The sequence below is a fragment of the Python bivittatus genome, unplaced genomic scaffold, assembly GCF_059951505.1.
Source record: "Python bivittatus isolate LINGU-HERP-01145 unplaced genomic scaffold, Pbiv_v1 ctg000340_np1212, whole genome shotgun sequence".
NCBI lineage: Eukaryota > Metazoa > Chordata > Lepidosauria > Squamata > Pythonidae > Python > Python bivittatus.
In genome coordinates this window covers 12,280,317-12,307,535 of record NW_028277056.1, presented here as the reverse complement: position 1 = coordinate 12,307,535, position 27,219 = coordinate 12,280,317, and the positions used below count along the sequence as shown (strand labels likewise).

General features: G+C 39.5%; 1 protein-coding gene and 1 non-coding gene across 9 annotated transcripts in view; both read right to left on the bottom strand.

The window, feature by feature from the left end:
* The window catches only part of CEP295 (centrosomal protein 295), a 54,863-nt gene that overhangs the window by 7,351 nt on the left and 20,293 nt on the right, over nt 1-27,219 (bottom strand). For all 8 annotated transcript variants that reach the window (XM_088140553.1, XM_088140555.1, XM_088140554.1 and 5 more), the window contains 17 exons: nt 26,445-26,603; nt 24,578-24,811; nt 22,920-23,026; nt 21,390-21,578; nt 19,127-19,227; nt 18,008-19,010; nt 16,900-17,080; nt 16,247-16,399; nt 14,614-14,835; nt 13,772-13,878; nt 11,420-11,567; nt 10,999-11,217; nt 10,276-10,430; nt 9,134-9,278; nt 7,833-8,500; nt 5,206-5,331; nt 623-740 (listed from right to left, as the gene is read on the bottom strand). In XM_088140553.1, coding sequence (XP_087996679.1) covers nt 623-740; nt 5,206-5,331; nt 7,833-8,500; nt 9,134-9,278; nt 10,276-10,430; nt 10,999-11,217; nt 11,420-11,567; nt 13,772-13,878; nt 14,614-14,835; nt 16,247-16,399; nt 16,900-17,080; nt 18,008-19,010; nt 19,127-19,227; nt 21,390-21,578; nt 22,920-23,026; nt 24,578-24,811; nt 26,445-26,603 — 4,035 coding nt within the window. The remainder of the gene's footprint in view (nt 1-622; nt 741-5,205; nt 5,332-7,832; nt 8,501-9,133; nt 9,279-10,275; nt 10,431-10,998; nt 11,218-11,419; nt 11,568-13,771; nt 13,879-14,613; nt 14,836-16,246; nt 16,400-16,899; nt 17,081-18,007; nt 19,011-19,126; nt 19,228-21,389; nt 21,579-22,919; nt 23,027-24,577; nt 24,812-26,444; nt 26,604-27,219) is intronic.
* On the bottom strand, nt 11,852-11,935 carry LOC112541442 (small nucleolar RNA U2-19). The gene has a single exon (XR_003085428.1). It is a non-coding gene; the product is annotated as a small nucleolar RNA U2-19 (small nucleolar RNA).

The window sequence follows — 27,219 nt, the reverse complement described above, 5'->3', positions numbered from 1 at the left end:
ATTACTAATGGCTAACAGGTATGCAAAACATTTTAAATTGCAAATGTTTGGGGCTTGAAACAGCTGTTTGAAGACAAAACAGTTTGTTTAACCCAAGTAGAAGTGTTCCCACCCAAAATGGTGCTCTTTCATGCTTAGAACATTTCTAGCATAGAAAATTTTGAATTCAAAGCCTTTTGCATAGCACTGCTAAAAAAGTGGCCTTAACATCAAGGGCCAGATATATTGCAAGCATTGTGGTCAGGCTTTATGCAGGGCTGAGCCAATAAAAGCACACTGAACACAAAAACATGTAGGTGTAATCAAACCAGTCCATTTCATGGGCCAGGTGCATTTTTCCTTCACTGGTGTAGCATACAAAGGCAGGGACTCAATGGAGTCTGATACAGGGATGGTTAATAAAGCCTTTTTAGAAGAGAATGAATAAAGCCATCTTCCTAAAATTCTTTTTTTGGGGGTCTATGCAACTGCACACAATGTTGTAACAACATGATGAATGAATCAACAGAAAGACTATTATCTGTCTGAGCACTACAGTTTTTAATTTAAGCTACTATAATGTCTGAATATCAAGAGACTCTGCTTTAGTTACTCATATGTTTATGATATGCTGCATACATACTTCCTCCTGGCTTGGATTTTTGATCCGAATCATTTTTGGAGCTTGGAGTTACTGATGGATAGCCTAGCTGGGTGCAAAATTCCTCCACTTCTGGGTTTAATGGGAAAAATCCTCTGCTCTGTCAAAATAACATGTAGCTATAGTAAGTAATGTGTTGTTGGCATAGTAAGAGTTGATGCATTGAAAAGAATTAAGCCACTAAAAGGAGGCATACACATTTAAAACAAAGAGCTAAAATAAAAAATACTTTTTAACTGGAATATATTGGACCAGAGGCATTAATTACAGGTAGTCCTTGGCTTACATCCACTCATTCAGCAACTATTCAAAGTAACGGCGGTGCTGAAAAAATGAACGTACAACTGGTCCCCAAAGTTCTGGCCATCACAGCATCCCCGCATTCACGTGATCATGATCCAGGTGCATGGGTGCCTGGCTCATGATTACATCGCAAGGAGTTGTGGTCGCATGATTGCCATTTGCAACCTTTCCTGCTGGCTTCCCACAAGCAAAGTCAATGGATGGTGGCCAGGAAGATTGCAAGTCACTCCTGCTTGCAGCACCCCCCGCCCATGCAGCCTGCACCATGCCTCCCAGGCCCTCCCTAGCCTCCCTTGACTCACGGGCAGCCTGCGCTGGGCTTCCCAAGCCTCCCTTGACTCACACGCAACCCATGTGTCTTAAGGTTACGATGGCAACCAGGATTGCCATCACTAAGCAATGTGGTCACATGATGTTATGCTTTATGACCACATCACTTAGTGACAGGAATCCTGGTCCCAACTGCTGTCATAACCTGAGGACTACCTGTAAATTAAGTATCCAGGAGGACTTCTTAAAGCAATTCTGAATATGAACAGGGTAATCGGAACTCATAAGGCAGAAGATCCAACATTCATTGATTCTTAACCACATTGTTGAAAAACATTCACTTCTTAACATGGAATTCCTAGAAACCACATGTACTGAGCCTATGTGAGCAGCAGCACAGCTGTGATGGAATGGAATTATGAAGGCCAAGCTCAGAGAGATAAACATTTTCTTAGCTTGCCAGAACCGCGTTGGAGGAACAAGAGGATGAGACTGGCACCTCCCTGAGGAATTCACACTGTTGTGGCTGGAGGACTTTGGGAACTGGGGTTTGAGTCTGGGAAGATTCTTGCTAGAGGTTGTAGCTAATAAACATAGCTGGACTGAATTGGCATTGTCTCTTGGAGTTCCTTGGCTAGACCTGACATCAATCTTCCCAGACTCAAACCCCAGTTCCCAAAGTCCTCCAGTCACAACAGTGTGACTTCCTCAGGGAGGTGCCAGTCTCATCCTCTTGTTCCTCCAACGCGGTTCTGGCAAGCTAAGAAAATGTTTATCTCCCTGAGCTTGGCCTTCATAATTCCATTCCATCACAACAGCACAGCTTCTCAAAATCTATGGAAAGCAAGGAAGGAGAAACAGAATCCCAAAGCAAATAGCATCCTGCACAAATTGCTGCAGAAATGCAGCAAAGCATAGAAGTGTTAAAAACTCTCCAATGAGAGATTTTCTTAGACTGATGTTGGGTTTGTGGGGTTGATGGTCTCCCCATTTGCTAACTTGCAAAGAACAATGCCCTGAAGGTATGCTTTGGTTTGACTGAGCCTCAATAGAGCACCTATTTGATGCAGCATAGTCTAGGGCAGTGTTTCTCAACCTTGGCAGCATGAAGATGTGCAGACTTCAACTCCCAGAATTCCCCAGCCAACAATTCTGGGAATTGAGGTCCACACATCTTCATGCTGCCAAGGTTGAGAAACACTGGTCTAGGGATACCCTGCTTCCAGGCTCCATATCAAAACTGCTGTGCCAAATTCAATCAATGACTTAATTGGCCTCAGATAATGTAAGCACACTCCAAAGTTGTTAGAGTAAAATGTCTTGCTTTGACACTTTTGACTGGCAGCAGTGGCAGTTTCATCCTGGGGAATAGTCTGAAAGAAGATCATTCCAGTTCATGAAGCCACTTCATGCATCCTTATTTAATGAAGTTTTCCCACAAGGAGTTTTGGGACGCTTTGTTCCCCAACTCACAATTTCTTGCATTCAGTAGCAGGTTACTCACACATACAGTCAGGTCCAGAAATATTGGGACATCGACACAATTCTAACATCTTTGGCTCTATATACTACCACAATGGATTTGGAATGAAACAAACACAATGTGCTTTAACTGCAGACTGTCAGCTTTAATTTGAGGGTATGTACCTCCAACTCAGGTGAACTGTGTAGGAATTACAACAGTTTGCATATGTGCCTCCCACTTGTTAAAGGACCAAAAGTAATGGGACAGAATAATAATCATAAATCAAACTTTCCCTTTTTAATACTTGGTTGCAAATCCGTTGCAGTCAATCACAGCCTGAAGCCTGGAACGCATAGACATCACCAGACACTGGGTTTCATCCCTGGTGATGCTCTGCCAGGCCTCTACTGCAACTGTCTTCAGTTCCTGCTTGTTCTTGGGGCATTTTCCCTTCAGTTTTGTCTTCAGCAAGTGAAATGCATGCTCAATGGGATTCAGGTCAGGTGATTGACTTGGCCATTGCATAACATTCCACTTCTGTCCCTTCAAAAACTCTTTGGTTGCTTTTGCAGTATGCTTTGGGTCATTGTCCATCTGTACTGTGAAGCACCGTCCAATGGGTTCTGCAGCATTTGGCTGAATGTGAGCAGATAATATTGCCCGAAACACTGTGGAATTCATCCTGCTGCTTTTGTCAGCAGTCACATCATTAATAAATACAAGAGAACCAGTTCCATTGGGAGCCATACATGCCCACGCCATGACACTACCACCACCATGCTTCACTGATGAGGTGGTATGCTTAGGATCATGAGCAGTTCCTTTCCTTCTCCATACTCTTCTCTTCCCATCACTCTGGTACAAGTTGATCTTGGTCTCATCTGTCCATAGGATGTTGTTCCAGAACTGTGAAGGCTTTTTTAGATGTCGTTTGGCAAACTCTAATCTGGCCTTCCTGTTTTTGAGGCTCACCAATGGTTTACATCTTGTGGTGAACCCTCTGTATTCACTCTGGTGAAGTCTTCTTTTGATTGTTGACTTTGACACACATACACCTACCTCCTGGAGAGTGTTCTTGATCTGGCCAACTGTTGTGAAGGGTGTTTTCTTCACCAGGAAAAGGATTCTTCAGTCATCCACCACAATTGTTTTCCGTTGTCTCCTGGGTCTTTTGGTGTTCCTGAGCTCACCGGTGCATTCCTTCTTTTTGAGAATGTTCCAAACAGTTGTTTTGGCCACGCCTAATGTTCTTGCTATCTCTCTGATGGGTTTGTTTTGTTTCTTCAGCCTAATGATGGCTTGCTTCACTGATAGTGACAGCTCTTTGGATCTCATCTTGAGAGTTGACAGCAACAGATTCCAAATGCAAATAGCACACTTGAAATGAACTCTGGGCCTTTTATCTGCACATTGTAATTGGGGTACTGAGGGAATATCACACGCCTGGCCATGGAACAGCTGAGAAGCCAATTGTCCCATTACTTTTGGTCCCTTAACAAGTGGGAGGCACATATGCAAACTGTTGTAATTCCTACACCGTTCACCTGAGTTGGATGTACATACCCTCAAATTAAAGCTGACAGTCTGCAGTTAAGGCACATTGTGTTTGTTTCATTCCAAATCCATTGTGGTGGTGTATAGAGCCAAAGATGTTAGAATTGTGTTGATGTCCCAATATTTCTGGACCTGACTGTAACTGCATACTCATCTATAGAGGGCTGTTGGATTTGATGGGGTGGAAAGCCAAATTAAAAGGGAGGTTTAAGCTCCAAAAACAAGCTGTAGAGGACAAGAAGCTACGCTTCCATCAAAACCCATTTCAAACCTACTGTGCCAGAATTCTGCTGATAATTTTCTGACACCCTGTCTCCACACAACTTGATTTCAACTGTGATGCCGATAACTTTTTCCTTAATCATTCACATTGTGAGAGTACTATACCACAGTACAGGTAGTCCTCACTTAACGGCCACAATAGGGACTAGAAAATTCGCTAAATAGGGTGGGTCGTTAAGTGAGGCATCACATGACCACACCTGATTTCACGACATTTTTTGCAGTGGTTGTTAAGGGAATCATCACAATCGTTAAGCGAATCATGTGGTTTCCCATTGATTTTGCTTGCTGGAAGCCAGCTGGGAAGGTTGCAAATGGCAATCACGTGACCCTGGGACACTGCAACTGTTGTAAATGTGAGCTGGTTGCCAACCACCTGGATTGCAATCACGTGACCGTGGGGCACTGTGAAGGTCATAAGTGTGAGGACCAGTTGTAAGTAGCTTTTTCAGTACCGTTGTAACTTTGGTTACTAAACAAATGGTGGTTAGGCGAGGACCACTGTATAAATTTTCATTGCCATATTTAGTTCAGTTTGTCAAATACCTTATTAAGCAGTAGAAAGGTCTACAAATTCAAAGCACTCTATTCTTTATAATTCCACCATTCTTCCTTTTTTATAAATTCATAATTAATCTGATCAATTGAAAATGTGTCTATTATCACTCCCCACCCCACCCCCAAGTTTTACCTGGGGACAGTTTCTAACTTCAGAATGATCACCATGCAAAAGCTCTGATTCTGCAATGCTGATGTCATTAGAACTTATTAGTGTCAGTTCAGATTCTTCCATAATGCCTCTTCCTGTAAGGGTCTCCTAAAAATTAAATTATAGGAAGCGGTAAATAATATAATCAGTATTTCTGCAAAAACATTTGTCAGAGGCAAGCATTTCTTTTCCCAAGAGCTGCATAATTCTATCCTACGCTTCAGGGCAAAAGAGGCCATATCATGAGCCACATCACCAAAAGAGATAAGGTTGATGGAAACATGGAATGGGTCCTTCACTGTTAGCAGCACCCCCATCATGGACCTTCCTCTTAGGAAGCTCTGACATTATTTAGTCTAGATGCTATTAATTTGTTGTTCTTTCTTCTGGCATTTGCATAATTGTAAATTAAATGGTACTGTTTTTATAATTTTATTTATTATACTTTTTATGTTTTAATTAAACCAAACAATTTTCATTGGCTGAAAAAACAATGCATTTAAAATCCCCTCTAATCCTCTTATGTTTTTGTTTCGGACAATACCTGTTTTGACAACGGATGCACCATCTAAACAGTGGCAAAAGGATATATCTAAGTTTGTATGGCAAGGGAAAAAATCATGAGTTAAATATAAGGTGTTACAAGATTTATTTATTTATTATTAAACTTGTATGCCGCCCATCTCCCCCAACGGGTGACTCTGGGTGGCTCACAATAACAAAAAAGGAAAAAACACCAATCCCTCCAACAATGGCTAAAATCCATAAATAATTAAAAATAGAAACATGCATTAAAAATGTCCTAAAACCCCTCTATACATTTTAGCCCTAAAACCTTCAAGATGCCAACCCCATCACCTCACCAGCCGTTTCCACAGATGCAAGCCCCCATTCGGCCCCCAGGCCTTCTGGCAGAGCCAGGATTTAACCCCTTTTCTGAAGGCCATGAGGGAGGGGGCACACCGGACCTCGGGAGGCAAGATGTTCCATAGGGCGGGAGCCACAGCAGAAAAGGCCCCCTGCCTAGACCCCACCAATCGAAATTCCTTGACCGGTGGGGTCTGCAACCTGCCCCTTCTGCTGGACTGAGTGGGGCAGGCTGAAATAGATGCAAAGGAAAGAGGAGGATTGGGTTTACTTAATTTTAAATTGTATTTTGCAGCTTGCTGTTTGGTTTGGATGAAAGAGTGGGTGCTGCTGAGGAATAGGCTTTTGGAGTTAGAAGGACATGACCTGAGATTTGGGTAGCATGGATATTTGGCACAATAAAGTCAAGGTTAATGCAGATTTTAAAATCATTATGTTAGACGTACCATATTGAAAATATGGAACAGATACAAACCCAGGTTGTGCTCGAAAACGATTCTGCGGCTCTTAGCATCAGAAGCATTTAATAGACAAGAAATAATAAGCAAACACAAATGGCTAACTTATCATGAGATACTAGAATTTTGTCAAGGAGAATGTAAATTAAAACCAAGAGAACTGGTGGCAGAAGGATATAGTTGTCAATCGTTCTCTTATTTACAGTTATTTAGATTTAAAGTAGACAAATTTAAAGTAAACAGATTTAAAGTAGACAAAAGAATTTATGGTTTTGAACACTGTAAGACAGACTTTGAAATAGAATTGATGAATATTTGCTAAAATGTATAAACTTTTATTGAAATTTGAAAAAGAAGAACAAGTGAGCCTATGATAAAATGTGATAAAAATGTTGGTTATGATATACAGATGGAACAATGGGAAAATATGTGGCTGAAAGGATTGAAACTGACACTATGTTATAATCTTAAAGAGCTTTTATAAAATGATATCTCGTTGGTATTATGTCACTAGATAAATTGTCTAGGATGTATAAAAGCACTTTAGATTTATGTTGGAAATGTGAACAGCAAGTAGGGACATTATTTAATGTTTGGTGGATGTGTAAAAAAGCTAGAAAATTCTGGATTTAAATACATACACTGATTCAGAGGATTTTAAAGATGAATATACAATTGAGACCAGAGATTTTTCTTTTGGGACTGATGGAAAAATAGCTGGAAAAAAGTTATGGAACTTTATTTTTGTATATGATAATTGCAGCGAGATTGTTGCATGCACAAAGATGGAAAGATCTGGCATTACCCACAATGGAGGAATGGTTGGTGAAAATGATGGAACTTGCTGAGATGGCTAAATTGATTTCTTTGATCAGAGAAAAGACAATATCTACGTTTATTGTTGATTGGAAACCACTTATAGACTTTTTGCATGAAATAGAAAAAAATGAATTTATAATTTATGGTTTTGATGATTGGACAGGACAGATTATAGAAAGGAGAATTATGTTGTAACCATAGAATAAGAGGTAAGTTTATGATTGTACTTATAACTGCTGCAAAGAAGATCGGAAGCTACTTCTTTGTATCTTTGTATCTTTTTCTATTTTTCCTTTATTGCACTTTTAGCTTTCTCTTTGATTTCTTTCCTTTTCTTTTCTCTTAATTTATATTAGTTTTTATCTGCCTTTTAAAAAAATCTTTTAATAAGGATTATATTTAAAAAATCCCCCCTAAACAGAACAGCTTCAATTTAATCCAGGAGTTTCCATTTCATTCACTTACCCAAACAGGTATATCGCACTGTGACAAACGGGAATCTAAGCTTCTAGCCTGGATGATATCCATATTTGGTTGTGGAAACACTGCAAGCCGACTGATACTTTCTTGTACAGAATTCTGCAAGGGACTGCCAGAGATACTGGAGTTAATTTCTTGAGGCCAATTCAGCATTACCTTTGATCTTAGAAAACTCTGTTCTTGCGTGGAATTTAAAGTATGCTGTGCGAGGTCAGTTTCTACATCCTCATTTATCAGTCTGTTCCTGGTCACCATTTCACTGTTCTTGTCGGATGATGTCATAGCTAGTTCAACAAAGCAGAGACCCTCTGCTCTTGAGTTAGTCTCCTCTTTTGCTGATACTGTCCTCCCATGAGTATTTTTCCTTGTGCCAAAACCTGGAATCACCTGGTAAATGGAGGTTTGATCTTCAACTGGACTAAGACTGCAAAAATTTTCAACGGAAGAACAGAAAAAACGAGACTCGCTGTCATCTTGCAGCTCCTCACATGGTACAGTCTCAGGTGAAATAATTACACTGTTCTCAATAGGTCTGCTTAGTTCAAGGTTTTGTTCAGGCTTGAAATGAAAGGCTCCAGGTTTACCAAAACTCTTGTGCAAGGTAGTTTCCAGAGGCAGGTGTTCAGACAATTCTTCAGCAACTGGTTGAAAAGCTGAGAAGTGGCAGAAAATTGTTTACAATTTAATGTGAGGTTAAGTACAGTAAAATTCAGAACACTACTGAATTTTAGAGGATTGAAGCTGAGAAGGGGCGAGTGTTACTCATATTAAAAATAAAGAAAGTCGCCTTCTACCAAGTCAGACCATCTGCTCATCTAACCCAGATGGCAGTTTCATTCCAGATTCTCAGACAGAGGCCCTTCCCATCATTAGTTACTTGAACCTTTGAGATGCTACATAATGACTCTATGCAAAAAATCACTCTACTCCTAAACTATAATTCCTCACTGAAAAACTTTTTTTCTAAGGTTATTTCTCAATACCAGATGCAAATGTCGCAGAAACTATGAGATGCAAACAAAACAGTCAACACAGCTGGTAAGTGGCTTATCAAATGCCTTTTCTATCTTGCTTAGCAGTATCTTTACTGTAAAATCTGCTGAGAAAAATCAATTACTCAATTTCTAAATCAGAGAAGCAAAAATCAAACTGAACCTTTCAAACCTAAACTTCAACGTTTAATAGAAATAGGTCAGCCGCTATTCAAAGATTCCCCCATTTGTTAATAAAGGAAATTTTTATTTTTAAAAAGATTTTTCCCCACTACCAAATGGCTAAACAATTACCTTGCATTGGCTGGTTTATCCTCTCATCACTCTGTTCCTTCAGCTGAGAACTGCTTAGTTTTCCTCTGCTAAGAAATAAAATACTGTTGCTTCCTTCTTCTAAGGTAGAAGCTGTTACATCTTGACTCTTAGTTAAATCTGAAACCTACAGAATAAAAATGCATGAGTGGGGAATCAAAGTGTAGCATGAAAACTTAATTTTATAAGAGGTGGCTAAAAACATTTGGATTTTTCTTATCTTAACATATGGAGCTCTAGTTCTACCAATAATTTGGTTGAATCTACAGTAAACAACAGCTGGGATTGAAATGGTGGCAGAACAGTTTTGAAACTCTATCATGCAGGAACAAAACTGTTAGTCCATTGTACAACACATGTTATGTACAGCCTTATGACATAAGTTACATCTATACAAAAAAACCAAATAGGTACCTCTATCCTCCAGCCAGAGAACAGTAAGTTAGATGGAAAATATTCAAGAATAAAAATAGTTTTTAATTAACGCCATCTCATCAACAGAGACGTTCCATTTGCAGATAACATAATATTAATGTTAATAATTTATTAAACTTGTATGCCACCCATATGTCAAGTTAACCTAATGGAGAAGAAAACTGGTTACAATATTGTCAAACCAGTCTTTCACATGGGAAAGTTTATAATGTATGGCAGGAACCTGAACCTGGATCATTAGCTGAATAGCACTGAATCTCAATCACAGGAGAAGGCCTCAGATGCAGTTAGCCTATCACCACCAAGGGATACTGAATGTTTCCTAGCCTGACCCAGATCTCTCTCTATAATTATTTTTGCATTTTTATGTTGTAAACTGTCTACCCAGGGGTCATAGTGACTCATTCCTTTATTCTGTGTTGTATTCTGAATGTTGACACAGGCACTCTTTGTCAAGAGATTTCCATGCTGGAGATATACTGCAATTGTTTATATACATTCTGTTTATGGATTTCTAAGTATGACTGGACAGAAGTGTCACAACCTTAGTTACCTATTTGCCATAATGTAAGATCATTATGCTAGAACTAGCTTTAGTTACCTATTTGCCATAATGTAAGATCATTATGCTAGAGCTAGCTTTTCAGGAGAGGATTAATAGTTCTCAATTTTCCTCCATTCAAAATTACCTTGCTTAAGTCTTTGCTGTTGTGAGATATTCTACACTGAGAAAGAGCTGAGGAGATATCAAAGTCAGAATTCGGTTTCAAAGGCTGAAAAAGTTCACGGTGGAAATTTGGAAAATTTCTCTCAATATCAGTAGTATCAAGCCCAACAGTTGGATCTAGAACAAATGAAATGGAATTTCAGGCAGTACCACACAAGTTTATTTCAGCATTTACGTTTGTGGATAGTTAACTTGTAGTAGGGAAGGAATCTGCACATCCCAATGACAATGAGTTACACCATGGAGACTACATAAACCTTGGATGACCAAGTTATGGATGATGGTCAGATATAATATAATGCACTAGAAAAGGAAATGGCAACCTCCTCCAGCATTCCACCAAGAAAACAAGATGGACATTCACATCCAGGACAATGTTAGTATGATACTGGAAGATGAACCCTCTTGTCAGAAGATATCCAACAAGCTACTGGGGGAAACAGGGCAAATATGAATGGCACCGGTCCTATGATGTGGCTGAATTAAAGTCAGAAGGTGGTCCAACTGTTGTCCAACCAAGAGGCCAAAGAAAAGTTTAGTGCTGGAAATAATCTATACCACTGGTACATGGAACATCAGAACAATGTAGTAGAAATAGTATATTACATGGGAAACACTTAATGGGGAGCCAGGGTTTTTTTGAATACTTTTGAATATTCCATTTATTATCTTTTAATTACATTACCATGGAAAGAAGATACACTACTCAGAGATGACCAGCGGAAATCTCTTCTATATTTGTCTATTATTTGCTGGATTTTGCTTCCATCAGAATCCTTTTCTTGAAAAGAGAGGCAAGAATTGGGAAGAGTTTGAGAAGGTTTTTGTAGAAATGAAGCAGAAGTTGAGTCCTCCTTTGCTGGAAAGCAGAAAAAGCTGGACCGTGGCCTGGTTGAACATGACTCTGTAAGGTAATTACAAATAATTCCCAACTTTATTCAAGTCAAGAAAAACAAATGCTTCCATTTGCAAGAACTGGGCAGAGTGTTTCATATCAGATAGGACTACACAAAACATAAGTTCTAGCTCATCCTACCTTTTTATATTCAAGTAAAATATAAAAGAGAGGCCAGATCATTTTACTTTGAGCTTGCCACAAAACTTACCTGTACCACCAAGATTACTGTCTGGGTTGTAATTTTTTATGAAGTTGGCAGCAGAGGGAGTTGTTGAAGAAAAATAGCCATTAGCTACCTGCTGTGTACAAGCTGTTGCCGGTAACAAACCAGGGGACCAAGCATGTGAAAGTGTTACCTAGGACGAGAGTATTTATACATTAGTATGACTACTGATTACATAATCACAAGTGTCTGAAATCAAAACGTATTTCATTCTGAGCTCAGTTCAAGTGTAGAAACCTCCATGTATTCAACTGTCAGTACATGTCAGGTTCATCATTGCTCAAAACAGTCAGTCTCATTCTTGCTGCCCCCCCTCCTTTCAACAAAGTCCCCTACCCTCAGACTACACTCATACACTCATTCATCATACACACAACTCACAAATCATCACACACACAGGTTCAGACTTGAATTGCTTCCCAGAACGGTATATAAATCATGCACCACACAGATCAGCTGATCATTTTAGTGCTCATATTTGGCTATTTCTCATCACAGAGCCAGTGAATAAGGAGCTCTCAGAGGAATACTAAAGCAATTCAAGACACCTTTATGGCTATTAAATGATAAAAATCTGTATTTTGCACCATTATAATGTAGAATACAATGTGTCTTAGCTTTATATCTTTTGAAATGCTTCCAGAAATGTAATACTTGATTTTCAAATGACTTTTTTAATTGAATCAGGACAAATAAGCTTAACATTTTTTTTAATAAATCAGATAAGACACTGTACTACAATGCTGTTATTCACATACAGTACTGTGCAAAAGTTTGAGGCAGCTGTGAAAAAATGCTGTAAAGTAAGAATGCTTTCAAAAATATATATTGTAATTGTTTATGTTTATCAATTTACAAAATGCAAAGTGAGCAAACAGAAGAAAAACCCAAATCAAATCAATATTTGGTGTGGCTACTCTTTGTCTTCAAAACAGCATCAATTCTTCTAGGTACACTTGCACAGTTTTTGAAGGAACTCGGCAGGTAGGTTGTTCCAAACATCTTGGAGAACTAACCACAGATCTCCTGTGGGTGTAGGCTGCCTCAAATCCTTGTCTCTTCATGTAATCCCAGGCAGACTCGATGATGAGATCAGGACTCTGTAGGGGCAAAACCATCACTTCCAGGACTCCTTGTTCTTCTTTACACTGAAGATAGTTCTTAATGACATTGGCTGTATGTTTGGAGACATTGTCCTGCTGCAGAATAAATTTGGGGCCAATCACACGCCTCCCCGATGGTATGGCATGATGGATAAGTATCTGATTTTCTCAGCACTGAGGACACCATTGATCCTGATGAAATCTCCAACTCCATTTGCAGAAATGCAGCCCCAAACTTGCAAGGAACCTCCACCATGCTTCACTGTTGCCTGCAGACACTCATTATTGTACCACCCTCCAGCCCTTTGGCAAACAAACTGCCTCCTATTACAGCCAAATATTTCAAATTTTGACTCATCAGTCCAGAGCACCTGCTACCATTTTTCTGCACCCCAGTTCCTAAGTTTTTGTGCATAGTTGATTTGCTTAGCCTTGTTTCCACATCGGAGGTATGGCTGTTTGGCCGCAATTCTTCCATGAAGACCACTTCTGGCCAGACTTCTCTGGACAGTAGATGGGTATACCTGGGTCCCACTGGTTTCCACCAGTTCTGTGCTGATGGCACTGCTGGACATCTTCCAAAGTCGAAGGGAAGTAAGCATGATGTGTCTTTCATCTGCTGCATTAAGTTTCTTTGGCCAACCACTGCATCTACGGTCCTCAACGTTGCCCGTTTCTTTGTGCTTCTTCAAAAGAGCTTGAACGGCACATCTTGAAACCCCAGTCTGCTTTGAAATTTCTTCCTGGGAGACCTTGCTGATGCAGTATAACTACCTTGTGTCTTGTTGCTGTGCTCAGTTTTGCCATGGTGTATGACCTGTGACATGAAACTGTCTTCCACAACCTCACCTTAGTAGTCGAGTTTGGCTGTTCCTCACCCAGCTTTAAGCCTCCTACACAGCTGTTTCTGATTCACTTAATGACTGTTTCAACCTACATATGAACTTGATGATCATTAGCACCTGCTTGGTATAATTGGTTAATCATACACCTGACTCTAATCCTACAAGATCCCTGACTTTGTGCAAGTGTACAAAGTGTGCAAGTGTAAAAATTGATGCTGCTTTGAAGGCAAAGGGTGGTCACACCAAAAATTGATTTGATTTGGGTTTTTCTTCTAATGTAAATAATGTACTAATGTACAGTATTTAAAATGCAAAGATTAAAAGAGAACGAGATTGTTTCAAATAAACGGTACAATTATGTAACATACTGAACACTAATTGTGACCTACTTGGCTATTTGGCCTCAATGATGGATCAGGACACGCAACTATTCTTCCATTATCAGCAGGATTATTTGATAAACTTTGATCTACAGAAGTAAGTTCTTTGGAGTGGACTGAATACAAAGAAAAGGAAGCAACGTGAAGCAGTTGGCAAGCCACGATGCGCTCAAGTTTAGCTATACGTGGCCACAGAAGACATAATTCCACAAGTGGTGGATGACAATAATTGGAACAGAACAGCACATCTAGTACAGCAGCACAACACTAGCAGAGAACTTCCACAGAGCTCCAAGTGTTCTGTTCCAATATTTGCATAGGCCATAATCTAAATAAGCTTTAGAAATGCAGAATATTCTTCAGAATACAGGCACTTTTCAAGAATTTTAATTTGACTTACATTAAGATAGAAACAAAACAATTTTTACCTAAAAAGACTGGAACTAAATATGTTTTATCTACTTATATAATTATTACGGTACTAATAATTTTATTTTATAGAAAAAATTACTGTCTTTGGTGAAATCTTTTAAATAATTCACCCCGATACTTCTATATTCCTTTTTACCAAGATTTTGCTCTTGACTGTACCAAGTCCTTACAAGCCAATGAAGAGAGGAGATATTAAGGAATACTGTTTAACCAGGCCTTGGAGTTTAATCATTTTCCAAAAGCATACTTGTTAGCATTCCATGGCAATGACTATAGTACAGAATATTTCTTAAATGTGAAATATACACGTGGATATTTCAGAGAGCTTATTTTGACTGTCATTATTGACTTGGTAAGAAATTTAACTTCACCCCACTCCTACTCAAAAGCAATCATTCTCTCAAGTTAACTCTTCTCACCTGAGTCATACAAACCATTAGCTTTCCCCATCAACTTATCATAGCACAATCCATGCATATGCTTCAGGCTTTCACCAGAATCTAGTTCTTTATCATCAGCTATAGAAATAATTCTTAGTAGATCTATTTCTTCCTCTAAAGACTCAGTTGGGCTTTTACTGGACTGTAGTTTATCAGCTTTGGGAGTGAGGAATATATCTCCAGTAAGATGCTGTTTGTATCCTGAAATTTCAGTAGCAACAAGGAAAGGTTATTTTAGAAAACAGCTGTATTTGTCTGCTGCTCAACCATCCCACCAGGTTGCACAGAGTGGGCATGCTCCAGATCCCTTCCCTCAAACGCTGCCAGCTAGTGGGACCTAGGGAGCATACTTTTATTTTTTATATATATCAGATTTGTCACCGCCCATCTCATTAAAATGACCCTGGGCAATTTACAAAGAGGTTAAAATCAATTAAAATTACAATATTCAAAAATCCTAAATAAATAAGAATAAATAAATCCAAAAATAAATGTTAAAATTGGCAGTCACTTGGGGAGCATCATCAAGGCGCCAGCCACGCCCAGGATTGGGTAAGATTCTTGTCGCCCCATGCAAGCTGGCAGAGCCAGGTCTTTAATCCTTTCCAGAAAGCTGGTAGGGTAGGGGACTGCACATGTTCTCAGTAACACAGACTTTGTAAGACTGTGAATGGGACAAAGAGCCCTACATTATACTTTAGAGTTCATATATCGTTTCTTCCAGGCTGTCCATCGCTGTCTCAGAAATATGCTTCTACAGTTAAAGTGCTTCTAGTACTTTTCCATAGCAGCCCCTGCCCTATGGAACACCCTTCCCTTGAGATCTGGCAAGCCCCCACCCTTTTAATCTTCTGGAAAGCCATGAAGAGCTGGCTTTTCCCCCAGACGCTGGATAGCAAGGTTGGAGCCTGGGGACTGGGTAGCTGGATGGATGTAGCTGGACTGGGCGCCTGGTTTCTCTTGTTTGTTGTATCGTTTTATTGTTGTTTTTTATTACTGTTGTTAGCCACCCAGAGTTGTGTCTCACAAGATGGGTGGCCAGATAAACCTTTTAAAACAAACAAACAAGGCTAGATTTTGCAGCTGCTCCCCTGTAATATTTTATAGAAGTGATAACCGGGAAATGTAAGTTCTTGACAATCAATATGACTAATAAGAAGCAGCATGAGTCAAATCAAGGTGCTACAAAACATACATGACAGGAAGGCAAAACCGCTTTTTTGCCTACTCTAAAAGGACATTTTCACACGTACATACACAAAGCTTGTCTATAAACAGTCTCCAAACTAGCACTAAAGCAGAGTAACTGTATAAAACAATACCAGTCTGATAAAAACACTATCAAAATATTCCAAAATGAGCTAAATATAACATGAGGCAGGCTAAAGGACAGGAAAGAAGGGTGGGATTAAAGGGAAGATTTAATGGTGATTTCCTCCAGGCTGCCCATCGCTGTCTCAGAAATATGCTTCTGCAGTTAGTGCTTCTAGTACTACTAGGAGCAACGGAATATTTGGGACTAACAGTATCCTCGGAATAAGAAACGGAGGAAGTGCTTCAATGCAGAAAGATACACAAAACTTTCGGTTAGCCCTACACTTTTATAATTTACCTGTGCTGGAATATACATCACTCTTTGGTGTGTCAAGTTCTAGTATAGCACTAAGTTCATGCTGCTCCAAATCAAGCCCTGGCTTTACTTTGACCAAAGGTGGTTTTGAAAGTCTCTGTTTCTCTTCTCTAGTCCACATGCTCTGAAACGGCCCTGCAAAGTAAAGATATGTTCAGACCACCCAGAAGTGGTATGGTTAAGTGATACAGACACTTGGACTCTGGACTGAGACTTTCCCAGTTAAATCTATTTTTTAAGTGAAGTGTTCTCACTGCAATATAAGGATAATGATATTGATGTACTGTACTGACTATAAAGACTGATGTGACAATGGCCTGACCTGAATCCAAACGGATTTGAGACATGTCCAGTGAAAGTGACTTTTGTGAAAGTCCCTTCAGTTTCAAAAGCAAACCACAATGTAAAGTGGTAGGATAGGGCAGGGTTACTGACCTAGAAACACAAATTCATACTTGCCCATTTCAATGAGAATTAGTTATGATTCTCTGGAACTCTCTGAGACACAGGGTAAACCCCGAATACCATCATGTCATGACCTTCTGCTACAAAGCCTCAACCAAAGACTTTTAGAAGAGACTGGTAAGACAAAGAAAGCAATCCAACATCCATCACAACATTAAAAAAGCTCTTACCTGTTTGTTCCATTGAGTTAACTTTTTGAAACAAAAAATTATTTTCCGCACGGTTGTTCATGTCACTAGAATGAACCTGGTTTGGGTTGTCATCTTTTGCTTCATTAGGAAGCACGCTCAGCAGGCTGAAGCTGCCAGAATTTTCCTCTGTCATCTCCCTGCATGACCTTGACTGTGCTGCCTGTAAAGAAGAAAGTAACTTCTTTTCTTATGTAAATGCACAATGTACTGAGAGTAATGTCTGTTCATACAAGATGACTTTTCTTCATTCTGTGCTGCGTTGCAAACCCCAGGTTTGTTTTCCTAAGTCTCCCAACCTTCTAGAATTAATTGGGACAAAGAGGATGGTGGACTTTATTAGAGGAACACCTCTAGTTTTTATGTTCAAAGCTTTAGACAGGATAACAGGATAACCATAACACCAGTATATGTAGCTATCTCCAAGACCTTCAAAACATTTTAAAACAAAAAATGAATTTAAAAATGCCCCAAATCTCATGGGAACCAAATCTTGTAAAATATGTGATCCTGCATAGGATCTTTTGAAATGTTGTCAGTTTCTGAATTTTTTGAAAATGTTAGTGTCCTATATGCAACACAATGCCCAGTGGCTGAAAGAGTAACTGACTCTTGAATTAAAGGATAATTGCTGTACTTAATGTAATTCACTCAGAAGTAAGTGATTCTAGGACTGCAAGCTATGCACCAGATAAAACTCCCTCTGCTGTGATTGTGCCACTCAACTGTGATCTGTCTTTTCTGACAGTAGCAGAGAGAAAATGCACTAGAGGTAATCAAGTTTTTCAAAAATGCAATGGATAACTGCTTCCAAAAAGTTATCTTTGACTGGAAAACCAGAGAAAATGAAATTTCCCCCTTTCAAAATATCCAGAAACTTTATAGCACTAAATGGCTAACTGAAATGGTAGCAGGAAGTTTGCGCTGCATATTAGCTTTTCAACTGAGCAAATACTGAGGACCTATTAGAAGCAAATGAAAGTTTTAGATGCCAACTAACAATGGAAAGGCAACTAAAAGTAGAGCTTCTCTTTCAGAATTACCCTGACTAGAGCCTGAATGTTTCTTTGTCTTGTCCTGAAAAGCATACCCGTTTAATAATCTCTTTCAAAGCTTCTTGCTGTTGCTCCATTTGTTGTTTCAGCTGGGCATGCTTCTGCAGGAGTAAATCTTCTTGTATCTTCTGGCGAAACAGAAGGGTTTTCCGTTGCTCATCTAGTTGCTCCTGCAGGTCTTTCAAGTGCTCCTGCTGAGCTTCAATGCTCTCAGAGGAAGCCAGCAGTCTATCTTTTAATTCCACTATATCAGAACAATTGGACAAAACTCCACTTCCTATTTTCAATGCTGAGGATTCCTGGATACCCTCAGTCTTACCCATTATAGGATATGGTGAGGAAGAAATCGAATGCAATGGAAGATGGTGGTTCTGGTTAGAAGCTATGTTTATTCTACTCTCTTTAGGAGTATCTTGGTGCTTTAGGAACGTTGGCAGAAGAATCTTTTCAGCTAGAGGTTTGTCAGGCGTGGATGTTTCAGACAAGAGGGTTTCTGAACGCTCTGGAGAATCACCTGCAGGGAAAGTGAACTGGACATTTTGAATGCGAGCAACAGGCTGGGTTGTAGCAGAGGTATCCTCAGGTTTTGGCAATAGTGATTCAGGAATCCTGTGAAATTCCAATGACTGCACCACAGGTGTTCCTACTGCATCCAGTTTTTCCTTCTCTTGATGTGAAAAGGATCCTTGTGCCAAATGAAAACCTCCTTGATTGACCTGCACTTGCCTTTCAGAGTCAACACTGGGCTGGGCTTGCTTGTCACTGGCAACCTCAAGCCCCTGCTCTTTGTTTTCCTGCCCTGATGGCCCCAGCTCTTGAACAGAAGCATTCTCGGATGGCTTGTAAGCTGTTAGTTTAATTCTCTGTGATTGATCAAACTCCTGTGCTTGTGATAATGGTTCAGGAAGAGAATTTAGGTGTGCAAGTCTGTTTACAGGATTTAACAATGCTATGGAAACTGACTGGAATCTCTGTTTGAGTTTATTCTGATAGTCTTCTAAGTGTCTTCTGGCTTCATCGACTGATTCTTGATGCATCCTAAAGTAATATGCGTATTATTTGATCAGAACAGAACAACATTCTAAATGTCAAAGAAAATGCCAATAGGCAGTCCCAGAATTTATATTCTGACCCCCCCACCCCAAAAAACCCACCTGTTTTGCATTAGCAGACGTTGCTGACAATCATAAATCCTCTTTAGGTGGTCATCCTCTTTAGAAAAGTAGGCTGCCTGTGGCTCTGAGGCAATGTCAGTCTAAAGAAAAATTAAATCAAGTAACTTCAAACGCTATTCAAAAACGTAATTCATTGCAATAGGTCTGTGGAGAATGATATTCTCTCTCCCAAAGCAACTTCCCAAAGCAAAGTGAGGTTGGCTCCATCCCTGTTAATTTTTCCTAAGTCCCTCAAAACCTGGCTCTGTCATCAGGCTTGGGGGTCCCAAGGGAATGGTGAGTTGCTGAGGTGGCTCCATTGCTATTAATATCTGTGGCCCTCTTCTTGCCCTTTAATCATAATTTTAATATTTTTAACTTAACTTTTTTATATTATTATTTTTTTATTGTATGCTGTCCAGAGTCATGTTCTGTGAGATGGGAAGCTACATAAATATGATGGATGAATCAATGAATAAATGAATAAACAAACTGCCACAGCATATAATATTCTTGTTTGGGGGCTGGGGGAATCTTCCATTGAGCAGGAAATAAAGCTTACTTGAGTGTTACTTCCCCCCATCTTATTTTATGTTGCAATTTTCCATCTTCCTTTATCAACTTCTATTCATAACACATTCCAAAAAATGGTTTTAAAAAGACAGATCTAAAAAACTGCTGGAAAAGTATTAATTAGGTTATTCTTCCATATCCGGTAACAATATCACAAAGTTCAGCAATTCTGGAAGATAATTCACCATGGGATGAAACAAATTTTAAATACTGACTTTCCTGCCAGTTATTTTTCTGTTTAAGCATCGCCAAGCCTTATGTTTCTACAAAGTATCCTGAGCTGACTTTATATGCAACAATCTCTGATAAGATATTCTAGACCTCCCCCTGGAAATTGCAGTCAATTCCTTCATTAGAGGATTGGCAGATAGTTTTGGGAATGTGCACAAATGTCAGAAATAGCTTCATGTCCGAAAAATATAAGGTGGATGCTAACTTTAATATTAGCTCTTAAAGTATCTTCGAGGATAGCAGCAGCAGTGGCAGCTACATTAGGAAGATGAAGGCAATGGAAGATCAGGGAGGCAGATGGGCTGGCTGGGGAAGCCACACCTAAAGCCAAGGACATCAGCATGTACGGTCAGCTGAGGGCAGGTGGAAAAAGGAAGATGCTGGGAAAATGGAATGGGCCAGCTGGAAAGCAGCTGCCACCAATGTCCTTCACTTCAAATGCAACACCCAACCGGCCTGCCCATCCCCAGTTTTTCTAGGCTTTTCCCTTCTGTCTTGGCTACTACCTCATTAGCTTCAAGTGTGTCATAAGGGAGGTGGAGAAAATAAGGTGCTGGGATCCTAAGCTGGCAGATGGATGCCACAAGGGCTGAGTGGAAGAATAGGGGAGAGAAAGGCAAGGCCCATCAGCCTTGTCCTACTTGCCCCGAAAGATCCTTCATTGTTTGTTTTTGGCTGGAACCTGGAAAACCCAAAATACTGCAGGCTTCAGATTTGTCACGCTCCAGCCCATCTGGAATGCTTTGGCAGAATATTCCATTTTGGAAGTATCGCTGGCCCATTATATTTATAATTACTTCTGAGTTTTGTTTTTAAATTAATCTGTTTACAAAACAAAAATTAGCTAGTCTTTATGGCTCGGTGGGCCTATTTGGAATTCTGAACATGCTGTGGGGGTTCTTGCAAAAATTATTGTACTGGTTGGGAGTACCCATTCACAGAACTGCTGCTATCAAGAGAAATACAGCCAGGTCTATCTAAAGCAGTGGTGTTTTATGTACAGTGTACATATAGTACAGGATACTATTTGTCATTCCTGTTTCCTTTTACCCTTTTTCTGGACAAGGGGATATAGTTATACACACTGGGCTGCAACCACCTATCCAAGCTTACAGGTTTATCTGGGGCCTAAAGACATTTCTGAAAAGGACAGGGTGTTAGAGGCTGGCACTTCGCTTGTAACATGCCAGCTTCCTGATTTTTTTAGATTAGTTTTTTATTTTAAACATTTTTAAAGTGAAAAGTCTAATATTAATACTAATAATATATTAAACCTGTATGCTGCCCAACTCCTGGTGGGTGTCAAAAAATGTGTCTGCAGATACACTGGCATCACTGGATACCCATGCTGTCAACTCAAGAGCCAGACTTACAAAAACCCTTGCCATATCTGGCCACTGCATTAGAAAATCACCATTACCATGGAAAATTGTCTCTACTACCACATTATCTACTTTACCTTGTATTCTGCTTCCTGTTTCTGATGCACAAGAGAATCGAAAACATTTCGTTCTGTTTGACATTCTTGATCTTTCTTTTCTTGCTGTGTCTTGGCTTCCTGCTCCTGGTGCTGCACTTCAGCCTTCAGAAAATCAACTTCTAGCTGTATTTTCTGCTCTTCTGTTTGCTGCTGTTGTTGCCACTCTGTCTAGTCAAGCAAATATTAATCCTATGTTACTGGCAGGAAGACTCAGTTTTCTCAAAATAATACATGGCAGAAATGTTAAATAAATTCCTAGCAGAGCACCAATACTTTTTACCATTATTAATCCAGATCCCCAGGTTGTTTTAACAAGAGACTACATAAGGATACAGAAGATTCATATATAATCAGATAATTCTTACTGCCTTCACCTTTTATGGTAGTGGTGCACAAAAGTTCTATATTTTGATTAGCAACATGCAGCTCTTTTAACATAATTGTTTTAATTTTCTTATACCTACAAATTAAAACATATATACAATTCAAATAAAGCAAAATATAAAAATCTAAATAATAAAGTGTTTTTGTGCCATTGTTGTAAAAAATGGTCATTTATAATACTGATTCACCTGTATGTCTACAGAATTTCATAATGCAAGCATTAGGCAAAAAAATGAGATATAGTGAGAAACAGGTTGACTATGCATTGTTGATAATATATTCATGAAGAGTGGGAAGAACTCTTATGAATTAAAGATGGCTACTTAAATCTGATTTCTGTATCCAAAACTTGACTTTTGCATTTGCTAAGCTTGCATGATCATGACTTTCAAATGTGCAAATGCAGGTTTATGTTAACTAATATTCATTGTTCCTTCCTGATCTGTGTAGGTTTCTTTCTTCACCTACCTAATATTGCAAAACGGGTAAAGGTATCTTGCAGGCTACCTTAGATTGCTACTGGAAAATGTTTATCCTGACTCAAGTTTATTTTAACTGAATTATTTAACATTTAATTACACAATGCAGAGTTAAACTGGGGAATTTGCCACTATTGGCTGGAGTGATGGCCACCAATCAAGATCTTTCTGGAAGGGAACCGGATAAAATCTTGGAAGATCAGACTATGAATGGTTACAAGTTTTGATGGCTGTTTACCATCACTGGTATCATAGGCATTCCACTTCAGTTACTAAGGAACACAAGGGAAGAAGCTATCACCTTCATGTCACTTCTAGACTAGATGGACTGGCCTGGTCCAGCAGAGTCCTTATCTTCTCCCATTTCCTATATTTCTGAAGAATTCCATACTATTGATTCAAACATTCCTTTTAATATTTATAGATTTCCAGGTAATACATATCACTATAGGAAAAATACTATGCCTGAGGCATTTTTTTTCCTGCAACCCTCCCAAGAAAGAAAAAAGAAATTAAACATAATTTGAAAATAGTAGCACTGAGTATAAATCCTAATCAAAGTGATACTTAAAATATTTCAAGTATGAAATAAAAAGCAATGTTACGAAAGCTCTTAATGCATTGATATTCCTGAAAATAGCTGTACCTGTGTGGATCTTTCTGATTCTTTTCTAATTTTAGGGGTTTGTTCTTGTGCATGTTTTGTAAATGCATTTCCAGCAACAATAGTTTGGTTCGGTATTTCTGGAAACTCTAAAATACATAATAAATATTAGATTAAGGATAGTTACTTATATCAGAGCTTGAATAATTTAAGCAAAACATTCATTACTAAACAGATGCTGGCAAAATACTAAGATTTGGAGGAATTCACAGAGAATATGGTAAAAGGCATATAAATACATATATATTCTCTATATGGATCTTGCTAAGAGAAACCCATCATATTGAGGTTCATTTGTTTTTATTTATTTTGCATTATTTATTCATTATCAAATTTATATGCTGCCCATCTCCCCCAGAGGTTTAATCTATATGCTGATAAAACTCTGTCTGTAACCTTTAACTGGTGTATCATAGGGCAACGATTTTTGAATCAAGGTACCTCAAATGGGCTAACTTATAGAATGCGTCCAAAATCTGGGACCCATGACTCCCGTTGGATTGAAACTTTGGGAAGTTTGTGGCCACTTCAGCACTGCTACCCCACTGTGGTCACCCCAGGTGACATGGTCATCATGGGCCCCAACCTCTTTTCTGCCTCCCTGTGGCCCCTGTGCCCAGTCAGTGAGCGGCGATTGGTTGCTTTGGAAATGAGGCAGAAATTTGAAATCTCTTAACAGCAGTTGGTGTTGAGGGAAGGACGAGAGAGCAACTTGGATGCCTGCTAGCAAGGTAGGACTGGCTGGGGGGCCCAGTGGTCAAGGGATGAGCCCTCTTCCTCCCTTGAGGAAGGGGCCCTTGCGACATGCTGGAATGGGGAGTGGGGGTGCAGTTTTCCTCATGGTCTGCGGCTCCCTTTGTTCCACCTCCCCCCAGCAAAGTGGCAGGTAGTTCCACCGATCATCCAAGGAGGAGGAGGCTTCACTGGGGCTCTCCTGAGGGTTGTGAGGGGAGGGCAAACAGCACAAGCCTATATTATATGTGGAAATGAAGGAAGGACGAAAGGAAGGGAAAGGGAGAGGGAGGGAAGGAAGTGAGAGGAAGGGAGGGAGGGAGGGAGGGAGGGAGGAAGTGAGAGGGAAAGAGGAAAGGGAGGGAGGAAGATTTCTGACGCTCACTGCCAGCTTCTCACTAGCAAAGTCAGTGAGGAAGCCGGCAGCAAGTCGTAAGCTGCTCACACTCTCACTGCTTTTTTGCCCTTGGTCATTCTGTTTCTCTATTTAGGTAAGGAAATATCTCAAACAATGACCCAGCAGGTCACAGGTTGTCTAGTAACTTATACTCCCAATTTTTCCTTATAAAATCCAACTACAGTCCACTAACATTCTATACCTTTTTTTTTTTAACTTCTTCAAGAGTCTTGCATGAATGTAATCTAAATTACAGCAACCCAACTCCTTCCCACTGCAGCATGAATAAAACGGGGACTGTCATAGGCTGGTGGATTTTTTTTGTTTTTCTCTTTAAAAAACCCCTCCCAAACATTTCAGGGTGGGGGAGAACGATTTCATAAGCAGCCTGAAAAAGTAAATATTATGTTTTTCTGGATCCACAAATCAATGTTATAATTAACTAGACCATTATCATTATGGTCAGTTTCTCAAGTCTTATATACAGAAAAATTAGAAAAAAAAAACATACCTCCAGAAGGTTCAGAAGCAGGATCATACTTGGATTCAGGTTCAGGCACAGATTCTAATTCATCCATCTTTTCCTGTCTACTAGGAATGGTCCCTGACTCAATTGTCCCAATGTCACTTTGAGTCTCTGACACACATCTTGATGTCCAGTTGTCTTTTTGGCTCCTTATCTTGTTTAGCAATTTTTTTAGAGCTAATTTTGCTGGAGGCTGGCATGACTTTTCCACTTCACTACCTAAAAAAAGAAAATAAAACACAATAATAATTTGAAAGCGCCGATGAGAAGCAGCAGCTTTCTGGCTATAGTTACATTATAAATGAATACAATTAAACAGTGCTTCCATGATACTATACATTTTAAAAACTGTACTATTTCAGTAAAACTGCCTTAACAGCTACATTGTAAACACAGAATTTTTAAGGATTCTATCCTGCAGTCCTTAAATATTGCAACCCACAGAGGCCAGTAACAAAAAGATTAATGCAAATCACCACAGCTATAGAATAACAGACATTTTAAATAAAACTGAGAATCTACCAGCTCAGAAGAATTTATCCCAAATGCACAGCTTAGGTTCATGGTGTATTGGCAGAACTCACACAGCTTGCTAAGCCATACACCATACTGACCAAACAAACAATATTACAATTTATGATATTACATGAATCAAACCAAGTGTGCATGCTAAGCCTCGCTACTATGCTGCCTACTATTGCATAACATCAAACTGGCTGAATTTAAGCTTGAGTTAAGCTTGACCCCTGTTGACCACCTGGGCACATCCATGTAGTTTCTTTGGTAATAATATGAAAATGGTAGTCCAGGGGTGTTATCGAGATTTGGCAACAATCGGTTTATGAGCAGGGAAGGGATGGGGCAAGCTGAGGAGAAGGCATTGGGGCCAGCAAGACCCATGTGCTCAGAGATGGCTTCCTGTACCAAGGGAGCAAAGTGGCTTTTCCTCTTACTCAGCTGACTGGTGGGGAACACTCCCCTGGCACTTAGGAACAGGCCCCACTTGGGCATTCAGTGGAACTTTGTTACTGTCCTTCTAACCTTCTAGGCATACTGCTGCATGTCCTGCAGAAAATTCAACAGAGAGGGACCCTGTCCTTTAGCGATTTATTGAGGCTTCTATCCTGCTTGACTAAGAACATGGCCAGTTCACGCTCATGGGCTGTAAATACAAGGTCCTGGATTGCAGCCTTTCTCCCTTAGCAATAGCTTTAATAATTGATTCACAAAAACTGGCCTGAAGTGGCCAGGTGGCATTCTGGGCTAGTTGCAGTTGCCTTCTGTTTTGTCTTATTTTCCAGACTAACTTATAGCCCTGAGGTTTCTTAGTGGCCTCCTATCCTAGTATTAACTACGTCCAACCTTGCTTAGCTTTTCTGAGATCAGCCAAAGTTGGCTAGCTGCCTCACTGAATTTTACTATCCACAATTTATACTCTTGTATTTTTATTTTATTTTATTTATTTATTGGATTTCTCCCCTGCCCATCTCCCCCACAAGAGGGGACTCCGGGTGACTTACAAAAAACATTAAAACTATAAATATATCTAAAACACATAAAACATCCAAAATTTAAAACAATACTAAAAAAGGAAGATCCAAGAACATCTTGTACCCTCTAACACACTCTCTCGTGCATTTCTTGATCACAGACTATTACAGATATGGTATGAATCTGAACGTAATAATTGTACACAAACTTTCAGAAAAAGTACATAAGAATATTCATGCATACTCCATAAAAGTCCTTCAACTGCTATTTTATATTGTTTTAAAATGGTCTCGGTAACTAACAGAGCTGGTCCACACTACTGTATTAGTGAACATGGACATCACTTAGGAATTGTTCGTACCACTTGGCTCACTGTCCTTCATCTCATCTGCCAATCTTCGAGGCAACTCACATACAGATTCTGGTTCCTGGGAAAGTTCTAGTTCATCATCTTGAGATCCATCAGACAAAGCTGGCAAAGGCTGTGGATCGAGATGCAAAATAAGGTCTCCTTTCATTTCTGTGTAAAGAAACAGCAAAATGAAACCAACTATACAATATTCTGTTTTCCAAATTGCAATGCTGTAGGTTACAGAGTTAAAAAAAACACTACCTTGATTTCTGATCATGGCTAACTTTGTTAAGATAAAATTGTCTTATGATGAGACGATTTATAATGATTCAGAGACGATTCAGCCATATGGTAATTTTAACCATCTGCTGTTAAGAATCATAATGTGAACAACACTGTCAACATTTCTGTTAAAATGTGAAGCACCATCCACTTAAAAACAAACATATGGGATTCCCAAATGGAATGCTTTTTCAAATCTTAAACAAGTACATTAGAAACAAAGGATGGGGTAGGGAAACTACCGTATTTTTCCGACTATAAGATGATACTTTTTTCTAAAATCCTTACCCTAAAAACTGAAGGGCGTCTTGTTCAAGGAAGTCAGCCGAGGAGAGAACCGCGCGGTTGCAAAACTGCCCATACTTTGTCTCTGCAAACAGGCTTCCTCCAATCCCGAGTGAAATAGCTTGTCTCCCAAACGGACTTCCTCCAATCACGAGCCTGATGTAACTGACGTCAGCTGATGCTGAACAAACCAATTAGAGGAAGGCTGTTTGCAGAG